Genomic DNA, 19001 nt, shown 5'->3' on the forward strand with positions numbered 1-19001 from the left:
TCAGACAGAAGAAGAAAGCCTAGAATACTAATTGTACTTTTGTAAAAGGTTAGTATATATATTTAACAACCATAAACTCTTAAAAACACTTACACTCACTTAATGAGTAATCAGTGATGTAGTCAGTCTGGCTATTTGAGATTTCATCAGTGATGTCACCATAGATGTCATCAGTGATGTCACTGACCATGTCATGAATGATGTAATATGTGAGGTCATAAGCAGTGCATTGTGGACCGAATGTTATAGTTAGTTCACACAATTATAACTTCTGAATATCACTGGTTTTGTACAAGTTAAATCTCACCCTAACTATTATGTACATATAGCTTTTGTTTTTTCCGGTGAATCTCTAAGGTTTTTTAATTCTATTTCCTAACTATAATGAACCTGTAACCTTTTAACTTTTAGTTGGAAAAAATATATATATATTTTATATTCAATGAAAAAACCATTGGTTTTAGGCCATATATAGTTAGGGATTTGCATTTACAAAACCTTATTTTACTCGCATAAAACCATTGAAATTCCATATATAGTTATAAGCGCTAACTATATATCGCGCACCCGCAATCCACTGCTGATGATGTCACATATTACATCATTCATGACATGGTTAGTGACATCACTGATGACATCACTGATGACATTTCTCCTTTTCCTGTTATTTTCCCTTGCATCATGATCTGTGGTATATATATAGATTGTGTTTAGTTAATGTAAGGAAGTATAATATGGATATATAAATAGAGTGCCGGGGTAACTGCTCTGTGTATATATGTGTCGTAGCTAGCCCCCCTCAATGGGCGGGGCTACAGAGCTGATGTGGATGGTTGCGTGAGCTGAGAGCTCTGCTCCAACCCCATCATTTATCCTGTTTGGGGGCCAATTATGCCACAAAAAATTATATCTGGTGGCGTGCTGTACTGCCCAGGAGGTGCCAGCGCCACTTATAGGTGGAAGTGACACCATCGCCTAGGATCAGCGACTGAAAAGGAGCAGGACCCTGATAGCTCAAGATGGCGCCGGATACAGCCGCAGTGAGCTAATCTGAGGCGGAGCGTGTCTGATGTCCAGCAAGATGGCGGAGCGGGGGATGAGACCGCTGCTGCCGACTGACTAGCAGAGGTGGCGAAGTAAGCTAAAAAACGATGTTGGATTTAACCCTGATCGGTGACTGGGGGTGAGTGTCTGCGCTCTGTCCATCGCCTCCTTGTGTTTGCTTTGTTAGCCCTAAGTTGCCAGGGTATGCCCAGACATTGGTCCCTTGCTCACTTTGCCAGTTGATTCAAGCTAGCCTGGCTGATGAAGGGTGTTACCCAGAAACCAGTCCCAGGATTCTTCTTTCCCGTTCAGCGAAGACTTGGCTTGGCAGTTCAGGCTGCACTGTTCCTATGAGGCACAGGTCAAGACTGATTTGCATATAGCTGGGTCTGAACTGAGGTGGTGAAGTGAGCTAAAGAACAATGATGGATTCAACCCAGATCTGTGACTGGGCATGAGTGTCTGAAAAGTTTCAGCGATCCGTATATCATCTCCTTGGGTTTGCTTTGTTAGCCCTAATTTGGCAGGGTGTGCCCAGACGTGGGTCCCTTGCTCTCTTTGCCACTGGATTCAAGGTAGCCTGGCTGATGAAGGGTGTTACCCAGAAAACTGTCCCAGGATGCTTGTTTCCGGTTCAGGGAAGACCTGGCTTGGCAGTTCGGGCTGGACTGTTCCCATGAGGCACAGGGTCAAGATTGATTTGCATATAGCTGGGTCTGAACTTAGGTGGCGAATGATGATGGATTCAACCCAGATCTGTGACTGGAGGTGAGTGTCTGAAAAGTTTCAGCGCTCCGTCCATTATCTCCTTGTGTTCACACAGTAAAGGGCAACATGTACTTTCAGCATTGCAAACAAAACATCCTGTACGAGAGGAGCGGAGATGCTCATTATCTCTGTTGGTCTCACTTTCATGAGGATGGTGGCAACAAAGCGAGGTCCTGCCTGACCAGGCCCGGTTCTCCTGATAACCAAAAATGCCAATATTCTCAGCGCTGCCATTTACTAACTTTTGTAGAGATTTTATTTGTTTCAATGTAGTCAAGGAAGCATCTGTATGGCGACGCCAAGATGCACAGTTTAATTAGTGTCTTTCACACTGTGTATTTTCCACAGCCTCTGATGTGTACTGCCATGACCATAACATAACACGTTTACAAAATATTAATAATGGTCAGAAATTAGTTTTTTACGGTTTAGTGATAATAACGCTTTTATTTAATTGATTAAATGAGAAGTGGCCCCTACACTTTTTACAAATGTGAGATACTGTCGGTCTTGGTTTTAACCATGCAATAAAGTGATCAGTAATAATTACTAACACATCCTAATGCAATAATACATTTTGAATAATGGGAAAGTTGCTTCTCAAGGTTCGAACAACAATTGCAGACATGCATTAAAAAATTGCGTGCACCTATATAGTATACATTCATTGCCGATTTGAGAGCCACAAATTGTCTACATGGAACCTTTAATGGAGTTATCAGAGAGGCAGCTTTAGTGTTGAACTTTGGAATGGAGTGAGAGGATTCTGGGGAGTTAAAATATGGGTTAATCCCCAGTTTTTTTCAGATTGGCATCATGCTTATGGTCACACGATCCCGCTGGTCACGCAGGGTATAGGCTTCTGTGGAGCAGCTCACATTAGGTTGACCCAGATAAATGTTGTGACCTGGGTTACACATGGCCTGCTATTATCCAAAGAATCTTTTTTAAAAAGTTCTGAAGAATGGAAAGTACGGTTAGACATTCTTGAATGTAATAGTGTGGCCTTCTGGTTGCATAGAGATACACAGACAACCATTGAGTGATTTGAGCAAGCCTCACAGCAGGCTTAGGTTAATGAAGGAAAGGTTGTGAGTGATTTGAATATTGATTATGCAGTTTGACTGAGAAGCTACCCGAGGTCCTCTATTTTACTTACTTTGCACACCAGCTGATGACCCAGATGTTTCGGCCTTGGTGGAAGTGGTAGCTGATGTCATCATGGTTATCCTTAAAGAACTGGCAGGCCTAACAAATGTAGTAACTATAAAATAAAGGGAAAAATAAATATATCATAGACACTGCAGTCGCTTTTACACAACATATTTTGATGCTGTCACTCATTACCTTATCAATTGCTAGTATGCACTCATAAATGGTTATAATCTGTGCCCTATAGGCCTCTCCTAATATGTACCTTGATTGTTTCTGCCTACCAAACCAGGCAAAGAAAAGTTATTGTGACAAGGCATATATTTTATTTTGACAGAGCCCCATTGCAAGAAGTAACTGTTTTGACATACATACATAAATAAATAAGTAGTTGACATGTGTTGGCTCTTGCTTATTTGGTCTTTCACTGGTATTACCCCCTAAAGACCCTCTTCTTTTGTACACTTTTGTTGTCCTTCCAGACTAAACACATGCATTATCTGCTGCAGTCTAGGTTTCAGTCTATATATGATTCTTATCTACTAGTTATCCTATTCAATAAGGGGTACACCATGCAGATTATTGTGCTTTCCTCCCTAATATCTGCATGCGCCAATATTTTCTAGACATTTTCCACCAGTAAATGTGACCTATAACCCTGGACAAATAAAATGCAGTTTGTGAACTTTATTGTACCCGGTATTTAACAGATGTGGTACACAGTGCCTAACCCATAACTCTGACTCCTGCACAGAGATTTGCATGGTTTGTGGAATTTTCTTGCTCAGTTGTAGTCCAAGTGGCTGAGATTAGTTCAAGTAATCCATCCATCACCTTTTTGTATATTTCAGTTTGAGTCAGGGCCTAAGTTGTCAAAATCCACTAGTACACACATTTCTTAGAATGTTAATGCAGTTAAACAATTTAGCCCCATTAGAAGAGTTTTGTTAGACCTGCCATCCTGGGTGGTCCTACCCCAGACATTGACTGGTGTGAGATAAATCATAGGTTTCAGGGACATTATAGTTAGAAATTAGCATTTAACAAACCTTAGAAATTCACTGAAAAAACTATAGGTTTCAGGGACGTTATAGTTAGTTGGACATTCCACTACAAAACCAGAGACATTTGAAAGTTATAGTTAGTATAGCTTACTATAACTTGTGCCCCTGCAATGCACTGCTGATGAAGTCACAAATTACATCACTCATGATATGGTCAGTGACAGCATTGATGACATCACTGATGACATCTCAAATGACATCACTGATGACCTCACTGATGACATCATCAACGTGATAATCTGATGCCCCTCCTCACACCCTAATATAACCTTTGATACACCCACTCTAAAATACAGACTACCATTTTTGAAACCATAGACAAATCAATAGCAGTGAGTATATATCCACTGACTAATTCCTAGCTATACACACACATTCATTCATTCACCCATACAGTTACTCATACATGCAGCCACTTATCAATACAGCACTATTATATGTACTCATACACCTATACAAACACTCATACACCATCACTCATTCATAGAGTTATTGACACACCTAGCTAGTCATGTAAAGAATCAATAACATGTCCATTTATTCACCTATACAGTTATACATTCACTACCCATGTAGTGTAGTTCCTATATTCCCAATAGGCTCTGTGCATTGGAATAATATGTCCTATAGATTTGACGTAGGACTTATGTCTATTAGGTCTCTATTGAATATTTTAGACTTAATTGTGAGTGCCAGCTAGCTCAGAGGTCACTAGAAACTTTCTCGAATAAACAAGAAGGGATTAGTTTCTGACAACAGCATAAACATGACAACTTTGTTTCCCCAAGACTAAAACGTATCTTCAGAGTCATGGAAACAATAGATAAATATTTTACTCAGTCAATCGTGCATGCTTCGTTTCATCAGAGGTGAAGAGAAATAGAGAGACAAGCGTTTTCAATAAAAGGTTTATTGAACAGTCTTCTTTCTCATGCAAGTAAAGTGAACTGCTACAATTGTAAAACAAACTGTAAAGTATAATGCATACAGCGAGAAGAGTATTATGAGATGTTACTGTAAAAGCATTGTATGATTTCTAAACCATAGATGAATACATTCATAAATAACAAAGGCTAAAAGTACTCAACTTGGGCTTCTAAAATACACCTACCCAATGTACCTAACCTAAGTCCAGTATGAGGGAAGAAGTAAGTGTGGTGTTGCATAGGTCTAGTTTTTCTTTGCCAAGATTCTATCCAAGATTTCTCCTAGGGTTTAATCCGCGCCGTACATTGGTTTTAGAATGAACGATGTCTGGTATCTCTGTCTCGGGACTCGATTTCCCAACACCCCGCAAGGGGAGCTTGGAAACACTGGAGCTGGATTCTCAGTGAGAGAAAGGACAGCTTCTCGATCAGTGCATCAGCTAGGGGGTCGGCTTCCTTCTGCATTTGCTGTAACGAGCTGCATCGGGCAAGTAGATATTCGAGCTGCTCCGAACTACTGTGTGTTTGCTAGGGCAAGTGTAGGTATATTTATACCTGGAAGGTGCCTAGTTGGATGTAAAGTTGGACATAAAACCGTCATCAAAGAAATCCAAGGGAATTGTAGTTCTTTGAAAACTCCATGAATTTTTGGACAAATCAATATTCAAGCAAGGGGATGTCCCTGACTGCTTAAGTCGATTTTTCCAAGAAATTGTTGTGGCTTTTTGGAACGAGTGGAAGTAGCCATGCCTGTATTTGAACTGCATGGGCTATGTTTAAACTTTGGTATGATTTCTATGTATATATTAGGGCATGTAAATTGTACCTATATAAGGGCATGAATTGGAAATTTCGCTCGGATCCTAAAACGCCATACAACACCCACTCCACTTTATTATGTTCGACATTACTAAATTCTACGCATTCAAAACATATCTAAAGCATAATGTGTAAAATCCCACCCAAAATACATAAAATGCATTCGAAATGGTTGCACACGAAAATGATCATATGTGCTGTACACATTTTAAAAGCATTGTTTTCATTCAAAACATATAGTTTGACATTGGAAATGCTAGCAGAATGAGTCATGAAATTACATTTATGAAATGGCTCTTAAATACTGAAGAAAAAAGGTGAGACCGACCATACAGGGTCAAAGTATTGTCTCTTGGAAGTATTCAAAGAATTCTTGTTCTCTATGAATAGTTCTACTTTAAGCAGATTACTTTGTGCCAAAAAAGTGTTCAATTTCGGAAAAAGTAAAATCGCAGAAAAATAGAGTTCTAAAGTTGGAAGTTTTGTTTTGAAAAGTGAAGTTTGAATACAGAGTTCCATAGAACGCTGTGTGCTATCTTCAAAAGTCGTTCTCGTTGTTTGGAGAAAACATCAAATCTTCTAAGCTGGTAAAGAATTTGTCTACCACAGTATGTGAAAGTTGGACCACTTCGTTAAGTAAACCGATTGCACAAAAATGTGAAGCATCGCCGTCAGTGTTAGCTGCATTAGCAATGTTCGAAGGAGATGGAGAAGGTACCTCTGTGCCTGTCGATCCACGTATCTCACCGTCAGCTGATTGCGCCTGTGAGACCTCAATGAATGCCGTCATCAGGATTGGTAGCCGCTGGGGACAACACAATGCATGGGCCCTTACTGAACCAAGCAAAGTATCAACGTCCGTTGGCTGTGCTGATAGAAGTGTTAGACAGATGTCCAACACGCATTCTTCTCCACATAGCAGGCATCATTGAACAGGTAAGAAGCAATCTTGCCAGATTGGTCGGAATGATAGAAACCATGTGGTATTCAGATCTCTTAAATGAGTCAGGCCCAGAATCTGCATCATGCGCTCAGAACACTCACGACAGGAGAGTGTTCTCTTTGGTAATCTCGGTGTCGCTAGTGACCGGACTTGCCACATCGGAGCAGAAGGAACAAAAATAGTATTCCTGCTACGAGTCCCAAAATGAGAGGCAGGCTGCCGAACACAGAGTGCAAGAAGTTTGGAAATATGCTGAGGACTGCTTCAAAAGGTGCTAACAGTCCAGAAAAAAAGGTCTTAAATACATGTACAATACCACTGGAATCAGACATGTTTAAGATATGACCTAACATTTCAACGAAATGTACAGGGCAGTTTGTTGACAAAAGGGCATGTATCTCTGCAGAGGACCTTGCAACTTGTAGTTTATATGTCTCTTTGGATGAGGTCGGTGGCACATTTTTTTGTAAAAGAATGGCTTTCATTCTGCTAAAAGTATCAATTTGTATAGAAGAGATATTCAGTGAAGGCCATAATGGCGACTCCCCATCTGTCTTAGTTTTAGGTAACAATACTTGCATAAAACAAGTGACCCTGGCTGACACATTTACGGGATAGGCTATTCCTGGCAACATTCCACAGCAGCTGTGATCATTCAACATTATATAGCTCCCGTTAGAAAGCTGCCTAAAAATTGGATCTATAACTGCAGCTGGAGAACCTTGCAGATGACAGGATAAGTTGGTTGAAGAACTGTCACAGGTTCTGTGTATGTTAATTCCCTGGCATAAAAGTTTACCGCTTAGTGTGTTTTTGCGGTTTGTACCATTAAGAAATACTTCTTTTCCCCCCCACTCCAACATCTGTGTGTATATGGTAATTACCAGGTTGACTTTATGTATTCTTTACCCAACCTTTCATACACGCCAGCTGGTATATGTTTCAAACAATATTGAAAATGGAAAATTGTGACAGGCAGAGTGTTTGTCCCATGTATTAAGAAAAACCAAAGGCTGTATTGCCAGAAACCGGTCCTGGGAAGCTTGATTCCGGTCCAGGGAAGACATGGCTTGGGAGTTCGGGCTGGACTGTTCCCATGAGGCACAGGGTCAGACTGATTTGCATATGGCCATGTCTGAACTAGTGTGGAGGAGTGAGCTAAATAACGGTGATGGATTAAACCCAGATCAGTTGACTGGGGGTGACTGTTTGTATTGTCAACGCTCCGTACATCATCCCCTTTGGTTTTTCTTTGTCCCTTGTATTAGGCATTCTGTTGCAGGTTTTTCCGTAACAGTTAATGGTAATCTTTCCAGATTTTCAATGCTCAGCACTGTTTAGTCTGCTCCTCTTTGTACCAAAGTGATTATCTGTAAGGTTAAATACAGAAAACAATAACGTGGTGTTGATTAGATGCCATGGCACATATCCAGAACGTAGATTTTGTAACGTCCAGCCTAAAAGCATTATAGAAGGCAATTGTGACTGTCCATGCTGTAGCATGACCAAGACCTGTTCCATTATGTCTATGGCAGAGGATACTATGCTGTCCAAAGAATACATTCTGGATGACAGAGTTGTTAACCCATTGTCAACTACAGAGAGAGGTGTAGTGAAGTTTAAGGATTGTTTGGTTTTGTATTTTTAACAGAAAGAGGAGGACGATGTTGATGGGGTTGCTATGAGAGAGGGTTGAGTAATGTGTAGTGCTGTGGGAAAGGGTCTGTTAGGAGTAGTTAGAGTGTAGAGCTGGTGTTTTACATGAAAAGCAAGAGTGAGCTTCTAAGCATTAAGGTTAAATATATTGTAGGTTTGTGTTGTGTTTGTGATGTGTGGATTTGATAGTGGAACAGAACAGGTGGAGTTTTGTATGAGAGTGAAGGTGCCCTTATGTAGTAGGTATGGTGTGTAATGGGGTTTTGTAGAGGTTGTTAGGATATTGAAGAGTGGGTAGGGTTTGTTTGTTGAAACTGAGGAGTGCACATTTGCTGAAAGGTTTTATTATGTTTGTGGAAGTAGATGGGTTTAGGTGTTGACTGGTAATCAGTAAAAATGGTATAAAAGGGCAGCATTCCTGGACATTTTTCGACCTGGCCCTACTAGGCTCAAATAGGCAGTTGTCCTTGTCTTTTCCACCATTACTCTTAACTCCCAAGCTGAAATGCACTGATCCCTAAGGTTAAATAGCCCTAGATCAAGTATCCTTTGGTCAATTAGAAACCTTGACCTAACCAACCCACTCAGAACCCTCGCCATATCAGCTAATCAGAACTCAAACCCTAAGCCCTAAGTCCATAGGAAACTCCAGCTCTAAAACCCAATCAGAACACCAGGCCTATAAGCCTATCAGAATTCAAACTCTAATCCCTACATCCAATGGAAACCCTTGTCCCAGGAGCCAGCCAGAGCACAGATGCAACAACCAGTAAGAAACTGTAATACGGAGCATGTGATCTTAAACACAAGCTGGTGTGCGGGAGGCAGGGAGGTGCTCATGAAGTCAGAATATTCATGGACCCACAAAGGCTCAATTTATAAATTGTAGTTCCTATTCAACTGTGCATGTAAGGCCCAAATCTAAAACCACCAAAAACACTACTTTTTTTGTACTGAAACAGATTACTTTTTCTAGCCAACTGCAAGTGCTACACTCACTTTCCAAACACAATTAAAACCACAACGCAGATTAAGCAGCCTCTTAAACACTATGGTTAGGCTTTGGAGTGTGTTTAGCTTTTTTAGCTTGGAAAATATTGACTTCTAGAGGCCATAGAACAGTATGGGGAAAACCTGGTGAAAATGTAAACAGTTGCATCTGGTCAACTTACACATTGCACAGAAACCAAGAGATACATTTAAACAGTCATGGGCCTCAGGAGCTCTGCTGAGCTACTCACATAGCACCATCAACAAATATTGTGACCTGTCCTAAAGGAAAAATACTGTTACAAAACAAAATGTTTCATCAATTTCAGAAGAATGAAAGGTTAACTTAACCATTTTACAATTGGAACATGAAGTCTGCTGAAGACATTCAGGCCAATGAAGAACTTGAAGTAATCCACAGAGAGCTTTGATCAAATCATACAGTGTTCCTATTACGCTAGAGGAAAGGTAATCCGTTCAGTTGAAACTGATTTGAATAATGAGTGGTACACCAAGATTATGATTTTCATATCACGCTGCAACAATATTAACTGTAGTATATGTGGAGTTAGGAATAGTAAAAATACAATTACACATTTAGCTTGTTAACATAGTAGTATTCAGTGTTCTGCATTTCATAATGTTGATACTCAATATTTATCACCTCATTATTCTGATAAATACACAAATATAAACATTGACTGCCTTACTTGGAACTTCTGAATCAATGTGTTCAGTAGCTGAGGTCTTGGAAGTGACAACAAGAGTAGTATACGTGCTCGATGTCCTTGTTGTTGTCTCTGTAGCGCTGGATATGGTGGCTGCAAAGTAATGGCAGGGGCTGATCAGAGATACAATGCATTCAATGTTATACAATGCAAATTGATGTAAATAAAACAACCCATTTATCCCAGTTAGCATAGTGTAAAATTACATGGGCATACTCTTGCATAAGTGAAGAATTGTGCCTAACAAGAAATTCCATATTTTCTGGCCAAAGGGAGACTGGTTTACATAGAAATTTTGATACATTCTTCCTGAAATTATTTTATTCTTGATCAAGTATCCTGAAAATATCACTTTGAGTAAACTGCATGCGTGTTATTTTCTATTCTGCAAATTTTATGTGAGATACTAGCTCACAGTACTTCATGCAAAACAAGTAACCACATACTCTACAGGAAAATATGCACAACAGATGCTTTGTTTCATACTATGTGTGACACAGACAATAGTTCACTTCATCTCTATGTACTGCTAGTACCCATGATTCTTTCTTTGCAGATAGGTATATGATTGATTTGACATAGCAAAACAACACTTTTGTGGACTATAGGGCGCAGGTGTTTTTGGTTTAAATTAACATTGGATTATTTTATACCTCTATGCACTGTAACAAGGGCTTAGTGAAGCCCCGCTATACCAGCTTCTGTGGGAGTGCCATTGAGTAAGATCAAATTGACTTTTTGACCCCTTCTAACTTTTATCTTTGGGTCATAGGATGCAAGACAGAAACAGGAGTTAATAAATACTACTGGGAAAAAAATAACATGTCACAGCTATGGGCTTGGACCTGTGCTGTCAAGTGAGCCAATTTTTATTTTTTAAATCGTAATTATCTGTCAGCTAGTGAACAACATATGCTGGTACAGCACATGTCAGGTAGTCACCACTTGCTAGTTATAGTTAGGTCAGCATTTCCATAGCAAATACCTTTTTTGGTTTGTGTATAACTTTGGCACCATTTGATGAATATTCATTAAACATTCCAATAAAGTGATCCTTTTTGCCTACATTGTGCATGGAAGCTTCTGGGGTATCTATCATGCATTGACTGAGAAAAAAAGGTGGTTTCCAAAATACAAAAACTGCATGCATTTTACAAAGACATTTGTCAGAGGTGCTTTCGCAAACACTGCTGAACAGAATTACAGCAAATTTGACAGAAAGCAAAAGCTTGATCCCCAGACTTTGCTTTTTTCGCGTAAATCCATTTGGCAGTTTTTGAAAACTTAAGTTACAGAAATATTTGTATATTTAAACAGTTGGGTCAGAGGGACTCCCGCCCGAGTCATGCGGGACATTCAATTTAAAGGTAGAGCATTCTGATTGGCCCAGGGCGGTTTTTCTTTTTTAGGACATTTTTCTCCTGTGGGAATAAGACACCCATAGGAGCGAGCAATCTGATTGGCTGCCAGCAACATTTGAAAAATGTTGCTGGAAGCAATTAAAGGGCTTGCCCCCCAGGCCTGTGAGGTTTACCAAATGGTTTTAACAACTAGCCATTTTTGCCTCAATCCCACAGAAACCCTTGGGGACTGTGACAAAATAAATGGTGGTTGACATTATTTTCTCATATGTATGGGGAGAGGGTGTGTGTAGGGCCCCTCTCCCCAGTCACTGTTGGGCCCCAGGGACTCCATAACCCGGGGTCAGATATGTTAAATCAACTGGAAGTTATGCATGGCCCCCCTCTCAAAGCCAATGGTGGCCCAAGGACCCCATTCACTAGGACCATATTCATAAAAAAGAGGAAGGGGCCATGCAGTTCTCCTCCCCATGCCGATGTCAGTCCCTGGGATCCCCCCTCTGGGGCCTAATGTAAAAATTAGGTGAGGAGATGCTTGGCCCCCATCTCTGACGATTTTAACTTCCTGGGGATCGCATCACCTGGGCACCACCCAAACAAAAGGGGAGGGAGCTGTGCGGCCCTCGTTCCTGAGCCTAATAAGTCCCCAGGGGCCCCATCTCCATGGGCTGTATTAAAAAATAAAGGGAAGGGGTCCATGCCATCCTCCTCACAGAGCCTCATGAGGCCCCATGGACCCCATTCCCCAGGGCCAAAATAAAGTTTAAAGGCAGGTATTTATAATAATGTGAAGATGGTGCATACATTATAAATTAAAGGTACAACTATATTTTGGCTTGTATGGAAAAAACAAATATTTTTTTCCTAACTCTAACTAACCTCATCTCATATAGGGATGCAGTAGCCTTTGAAGGCTTTGGGGACACTATCATCAGGGGCCAGCTCGGTGACTCTGTCCCAGAGAGCCCACTCTCGGGACGTAGTAGTTTCCTTTTTACGATGAATATGCCTTTACCATGTATGCCATTACAATGAATTGTGTTGTAAAGGTATTAATGGCAAAGGCATATTTGTTGTAATAGTTTAAAGGTAAGGATATGTAAGTATTTATTGTTCTAAGTATTAAGGGTCTTAATACAATGTTGGTTGGAGGCAGCTTCGACCAACACCGGAAGTACAAAGTGACCGCACCTAGCGCTGTCGCATACTTCCATTCGTCAATTGAAGCTTGTGCTACAGCCGTTAACCAGCCGCAACACAAGCTCCCCTTGAGCGATGGGAGATTGTGTCCGCCTCTGCACCATGTGGCAGGCAGCTCAAGGCGCCTGCCACATGGTGCAGAGATCAACAGGAGGGCGCTATTGGTGCAACCTCGCCTACCAACCAAATTCCACAAGGAGAAGGATGCCCTGATAGAAGCCCCCAAACTCGCTTTCCTACAGGCTTTCCATGTAGGAAAGCCCGGCATGGAAAGCCTGTGGGAAACCGAGCTTCGGATAAGCCACCCATTAGGATTATGGGCTGGTCTCCGATTGGCCGGCGGGCTCCTTGATCCCATTTGAATTCAGTCGGAATGACCGGCCAGCTTCAGTTCTGACTGCCTAGATTGTAATTAGGTGCGGTCGGAATTGAACCCGAGGATCTTGGTCGGAAAGTCTCCTCCCTCAGGTTGGAGGCTTTCCAACCGAGATCGTAATAAGCCCCCTAAGTGTTTTAGGTGTTTTTTATATAGATACATATATATGTATATTCCCTGAAATAAACAAAGGTTATAGATACGTTATTATTAGGCTCAGATTACATTACTACAAAACCATTGAAATTGAGCAGTGATAGTTCCCTGAGCTAACTTTTCAAACAACAATGTCAAAGTTATTGTAAATAAAAAAATGTTTTTTCTATGGAAACATGGTCCTAACTAAAACTGCCTACTGGTGTCTGCCAGTAGGTAATATATACCCACTGGGAAAAGGGGCGTTTTTCCCCATGTTAATTCCCGTAGGAACTTTAAAGATGGTTGAACTGAATTACACCAAGTTTGGCAGAAAGGTAGACATAGGTTCAGGGAAATGCCTTTTTGTGAGTTGGTGTATATCTGTTCAATAGTTTTAAAGATACTAACCTAAATCCAAATTTGTGTACATAGGGATGTGAAGGCTCCACAAACCCTCCCAATCTTGTGATGAGATCTGATTGTCTGCCTATACTTCAAACCAGGAAGGGTTGGAAGCCATCTTGGGCATTGGCTTGAGCTGTGTTCCACAAGAAGAATAACAAAAAAGAGAAAGGGCAGGGTAGACATATCCTGACCCCTAGACCTTTGGATGGGGTCCAGAAGGACCCCACCCTTGCAAAAAAATGTATTTAAAAAAAAATATTCTGACCAGTAGCTGGGCTGGAGTCAAAGTACGGTGGGCATCGTATTTTTTCCTTTTGGGGTCAAAGCTCCCAGCATAATTATTTTTAAAAAGGGAAGTGTGGTCTCTCACTCTTCTCTATTAATAAGCCCCTGGGTGGGCCAGGTCCCAGGGGCATGCAGCCACGTTTTTTTGTAATTAGATAGGGGGACCACACCCCCCCCCCATGACCTATTGCTCAAATTAATTGAGGGAGGCCCGTACATCCTCCCCAGCAGCCCAAGGGACCACTACCTGCCTGGGGCTAAGAAAAATAAATCATGGGGCCTTTAAGACCACACAGTGCCCCCGGGACCACCACTTCTCTGGGGAAATTGTAATGTGTAATTGGTGGCCTCATGGACGCCCTGGGCCTTGGGGATCACCACCTCCCCAGGGCCAAATACTATTTTAAAACTGAGAGAGGGGCCAAGCACCCTATCCCAGGCAGTTCTTGTCCCTGGGGACTGCCACCTCCCCGGGCCAGGCCCCACTACATTAAAGGAAGGGGGCTTGTTGGCCCCCCTCCTGGAGCCAAAGATAGGCCTGTGAACATCTACCCTCCAAGAGCCAGTTCCTGCAATGTCCCGAGGTGCAGTGCTCTAGGAGGCACGTTTGCAGATTGGTAGAGAAAGAGGGCATGGCCTCCTAAACATATCAAATAAAAGAGTGGGACCCACAATCTCGCTGTATTGGACTTAGTGGAGGTAACAGGAGGGCTTATTGGCCACCAAGGACCCTCTGGAGCCAAGGAGTCTTCATCCCCAGTTGTGCGCCAAAAGGCGCATCTGCAGAGTATTGGTGAAAGGGGGCGTGGACTCCAGTGATTTGCCAGCTCCTCTTTTTAAATTATTTGTTTTATTTAATAAGGTAGGGGACCCCCATGGTCCCCACTCTCTGGGCCGATGTCGGCCTCGGGGCCCCCATCCAAATGGGGCCAGGCCTTTTGTAAAAGTGGGGCAGCGCAGCAGTTCCATTCATGTACAGGTTTTTTACCCCTGCAAATCGTTAGCACCTTAGCTGCTATGGAACGTCCAGCTCCAGTGCTGAACATTCCATTGCGCAGGTGCAGCTGAAACGTCCAACGGCAGCACTCCCTAGGTAGTGGTGCCGTCGGCCGTTGGACTAGGAGCAGCACTTATGAGGTTAATAGATAGCAATGTTTTTGTTTTTTACTTTTTATATGACCATCTAAAACTTCAAAATGCCGAGCTTTTTGTGCGACTGAAAGGATGCAATTATTCTGCAATGGTAACTCTCTTCATAGATGTATGATTCGGTGCTTTGGGTGTAACTCCAAGCTTTCCATTTTAATTGTGGTTATTATGTATTGTTGTTTTTGTTTTTATAGTCATGTGAGAATAAATATGTTTTAGTATTATTGGCTTTGTTTATAGCCCATTTTGTGGTAGTAATCGATCACAAGAAGCTGACCGTATACATTGGATTTATTATATCATTTTTTCATTGGTTGTCATTGTTATGTGACCAGAAACTGGTGTTTCAGATGGCAAGTCATGAAAATGCCTCACTATTGTGTAGTTTATGTTATGCCATCATTTGCTTTTACATTAGTAGCCCAAATTCTATTCAACCAAGAATTGAGCTCCTTGTAAAATGAAATTGATGATGTAATGTAGTGTTATTCTGGCCAATGAACTGTGCTTATATTTGTTTTTGTGGCTCTCTTTTGCAAATTTTTGTACACTGAGTGCAGGTGCAAGATGTTTATTTTTTGGCTTGTTGGCCACAGTTTCACCTTTTGCCCCTACTGTAAAGAGTGCGCTCCACTGCTCATCAACACCTCAAATGAGCGCATGCGCAAAGCAGCAGCATTTCCCACAAGGACACATGCGCGCAATGTCTTTTTCTGACGATGATTGGCACACCTGTGGGCAATGGACCAGAGAGAGACTGGACAACCCGTGCACGGGCGCATGCGCAATTTAGCAGCATTCGTAGTGAATACATCGCTACATTGACAGGGCGCACGCGCACTATGCCAGTGTTCAAAGTTGACACCTGACTGCAATCTAAACAAGATGAACCAGAAAACCCTTATATGGGCGCATCCGGCCTGTTGATGAGTCTAATTAGCGATTAGGAGCAGTATAAAAACAGCACAAGATCGCTAACTACCGCACTCTCAGCGGAGCCGCATATGGGGCAGTCAGGCAGCAGTGTCTCCTAGACCTTCGTGAGTATGTAATAAGAACTAAGGTGAAACGCCGATACGAAGATGTAAGTACCAGTAAAACATCGAATGCACATCTCTTTTCAGGTAGCGAATCAGCACGCTTTCCCCTACGTTCCAGAGGCTCATGAGGCATTGGAAGTGATTCATAACAGTATGCCATTTCATTTCCTTTTTTCCTCCCCACTACCTCTCACTGTATTTACAACCCAGAATATTATCACCACCATAGAAGAGAATGGACAAAGAATTCGTTCTTAGAGAGTGTGTTTTATGTTAAGTGTTTTGTAGGTCTTGTACATGTCCCTTTTTTCACGCCAGGCACGAATTCACAAGTAGTTTGACTTTACTGTCTAGTGATCGGAGCCCACACAATTTATTCCACAGGTCACTGCGCCTAGTGTTTTTGTTTTAAAGGAGTGGACCACCAGAAAAAATTCTTTGTCCCCTTCCTTTACAGGTCGACAATCAGCGACTTCGATATCAGCCTGTAGGTACATATTATGTCCTGCACTAACTTTCACTTTTGTAAATAACTTCATGTTTTAAGTAAAGATACGTGAGTAAGGTGGGGATTTGCGTACCCTGTCCCGAAGAAGGAGCTCAGTCTCCGAAACATGTCTACACACACACACGGGAGGTAGTGCACATAGTCTTGCACATTAAACCTCCGTTTACTGCACGTTTTTAATAGTGCCAGCCCGGGGGCAGATTACATTTTTTTTATCCCACGAGCCAGGCCCTTTTTAAACTTCACCAGCGGTTTAAACCTCACCACTCACGCACATAATATTCCTTCACATACACCACGCATAGTCCTGATAAAGTGCTCCCGCGTAGTCGCTGGTCGCAGCACGCCGCATCCCGTAGAGGGGTGCGAAGACCCCGATGATGAAGCATGACACCAAGGGTTCTTTTGGTGTGTAAGGGGTATTTTACAACACAGGGTGTTCCTAACCATAGTAGGGAAACCCTTCCCTTAGTGGATTCCTTTTGTTTAATAACTTCTGACCAGGGGGTACGAATCCACCTGTGAACTCTCTCTCCCCTTCTTGTTAATTTTGGTATTATTATATACCCAGTTACCCACCCATTGAGCAACTCATTTCACAACTCATTCACCAATACAGCTAATGACACACTCACTCACTCACCAATACATCCACCCACATAGCTACTCACACACCCACCTATACACCCATACAGCTACTCCCACACACATACAAGTATATATACAGTCATGCAGCCACTCATATAATATATGTTAGAACTAGTATCAGACAGAAGAAGAAAGCCTAGAATACTAATTGTACTTTTGTAAAAGGTTAGTATATATATTTAACAACCATAAACTCTTAAAAACACTTACACTCACTTAATGAGTAATCAGTGATGTAGTCAGTCTGGCTATTTGAGATTTCATCAGTGATGTCACCATAGATGTCATCAGTGATGTCACTGACCATGTCATGAATGATGTAATATGTGAGGTCATAAGCAGTGCATTGTGGACCGAATGTTATAGTTAGTTCACACAATTATAACTTCTGAATATCACTGGTTTTGTACAAGTTAAATCTCACCCTAACTATTATGTACATATAGCTTTTGTTTTTTCCGGTGAATCTCTAAGGTTTTTTAATTCTATTTCCTAACTATAATGAACCTGTAACCTTTTAACTTTTAGTTGGAAAAAATATATATATATTTTATATTCAATGAAAAAACCATTGGTTTTAGGCCATATATAGTTAGGGATTTGCATTTACAAAACCTTATTTTACTCGCATAAAACCATTGAAATTCCATATATAGTTATAAGCGCTAACTATATATCGCGCACCCGCAATCCACTGCTGATGATGTCACATATTACATCATTCATGACATGGTTAGTGACATCACTGATGACATCACTGATGACATCTCAAATGACATCACTGATGACATCACTGATGACATCTCAAATGACATCACCGATGACAACATCCAGTGACTGTATGTTTCTGTAAAGTTAAAATATGTCTTACATATTGAAGAATGAATGGATGTATAAGTGTCTGGATGAAGGATTTAGTAGGTGCATGACTGACTGTATGAGTGAGTGATTAAATGTGTCTCACTGAGTGCATGGGTTAGTGACTAAACTGTTTTAATTTGTGCATCATTATATCTGTTGTTCTACAAACTGCTGCATATGTTGATCAGTAGCTATATGAGTAACTGTATGGGTTATTCATTGGTTGTCCAAGTATTTGTATGGGAAACTGAGTGTGTGTGTATGGGTGGCTGGGAGGTGTGTGACTCTGTACATAGATGTGTGAGTAGTTGATTCACTATATGTATGGGTTCAAAAGTGCATGTGGAAACAGCTGTATGGGCGGTTGACTGTGCATGAGTGTATTAGTGAGTGAATGGATATCTCAGTGCTACATGTCAAAGTAAGTACATATGTAAAACACAGTACATGTGAGAGTTGACATATATAAATAACTGTGCATAAGAGCCAGTGAATGTGTGAGTGGCTGTATGGATCATTGTGAACATGTATCAGGGATTGTATAAGAGAGTAAATATGTGTTAGTATATGTTTGAATAAGTATGGTGTGTATAACTGTATAGTTGAGAAAATGGAGATGTGATTGATTTTTTGCATAACTGACTAGGTGTGTGAGTAACTCCATGGATGAGTGACAGTCTGTGACTGTCTGTTTACACTGATTGTATCTAAGGTTATATTAGAGTCTGAAGAGGTTCATGGTATTATCACATGAATGATATCATCAGTGATGTGATCAGTCATGTCAAATGAGATGTTATCAGTGATTTTATCAGTGATGTCATTTGAGATGTCATCAGTGATGTCATCAGTGATGTCACTAACCATGTCATGAATGATGTAATATGTGACATCATCAGCAGTGGATTGCGGGTGCGCGATATATAGTTAGCGCTTATAA

At 41.3% G+C, this 19001-nt stretch overlaps 1 protein-coding gene across 1 annotated transcript in view; it reads right to left on the bottom strand.

Moving 5' to 3' along the window:
* The window catches only part of LOC147733211 (mucin-5B-like), a 1334855-nt gene that overhangs the window by 165224 nt on the left and 1150630 nt on the right, over window positions 1-19001 (bottom strand). Inside the window, exon 23 of the mRNA XM_086956056.1 lies at window positions 10073-10183. Coding sequence (XP_086812182.1) covers window positions 10073-10183 — 111 coding nt within the window. The remainder of the gene's footprint in view (window positions 1-10072; window positions 10184-19001) is intronic.

Source organism: Lissotriton vulgaris, chromosome 2_1 (genome assembly GCF_964263255.1).
Source record: "Lissotriton vulgaris chromosome 2_1, aLisVul1.2, whole genome shotgun sequence".
Taxonomy (NCBI): domain Eukaryota; kingdom Metazoa; phylum Chordata; class Amphibia; order Caudata; family Salamandridae; genus Lissotriton; species Lissotriton vulgaris.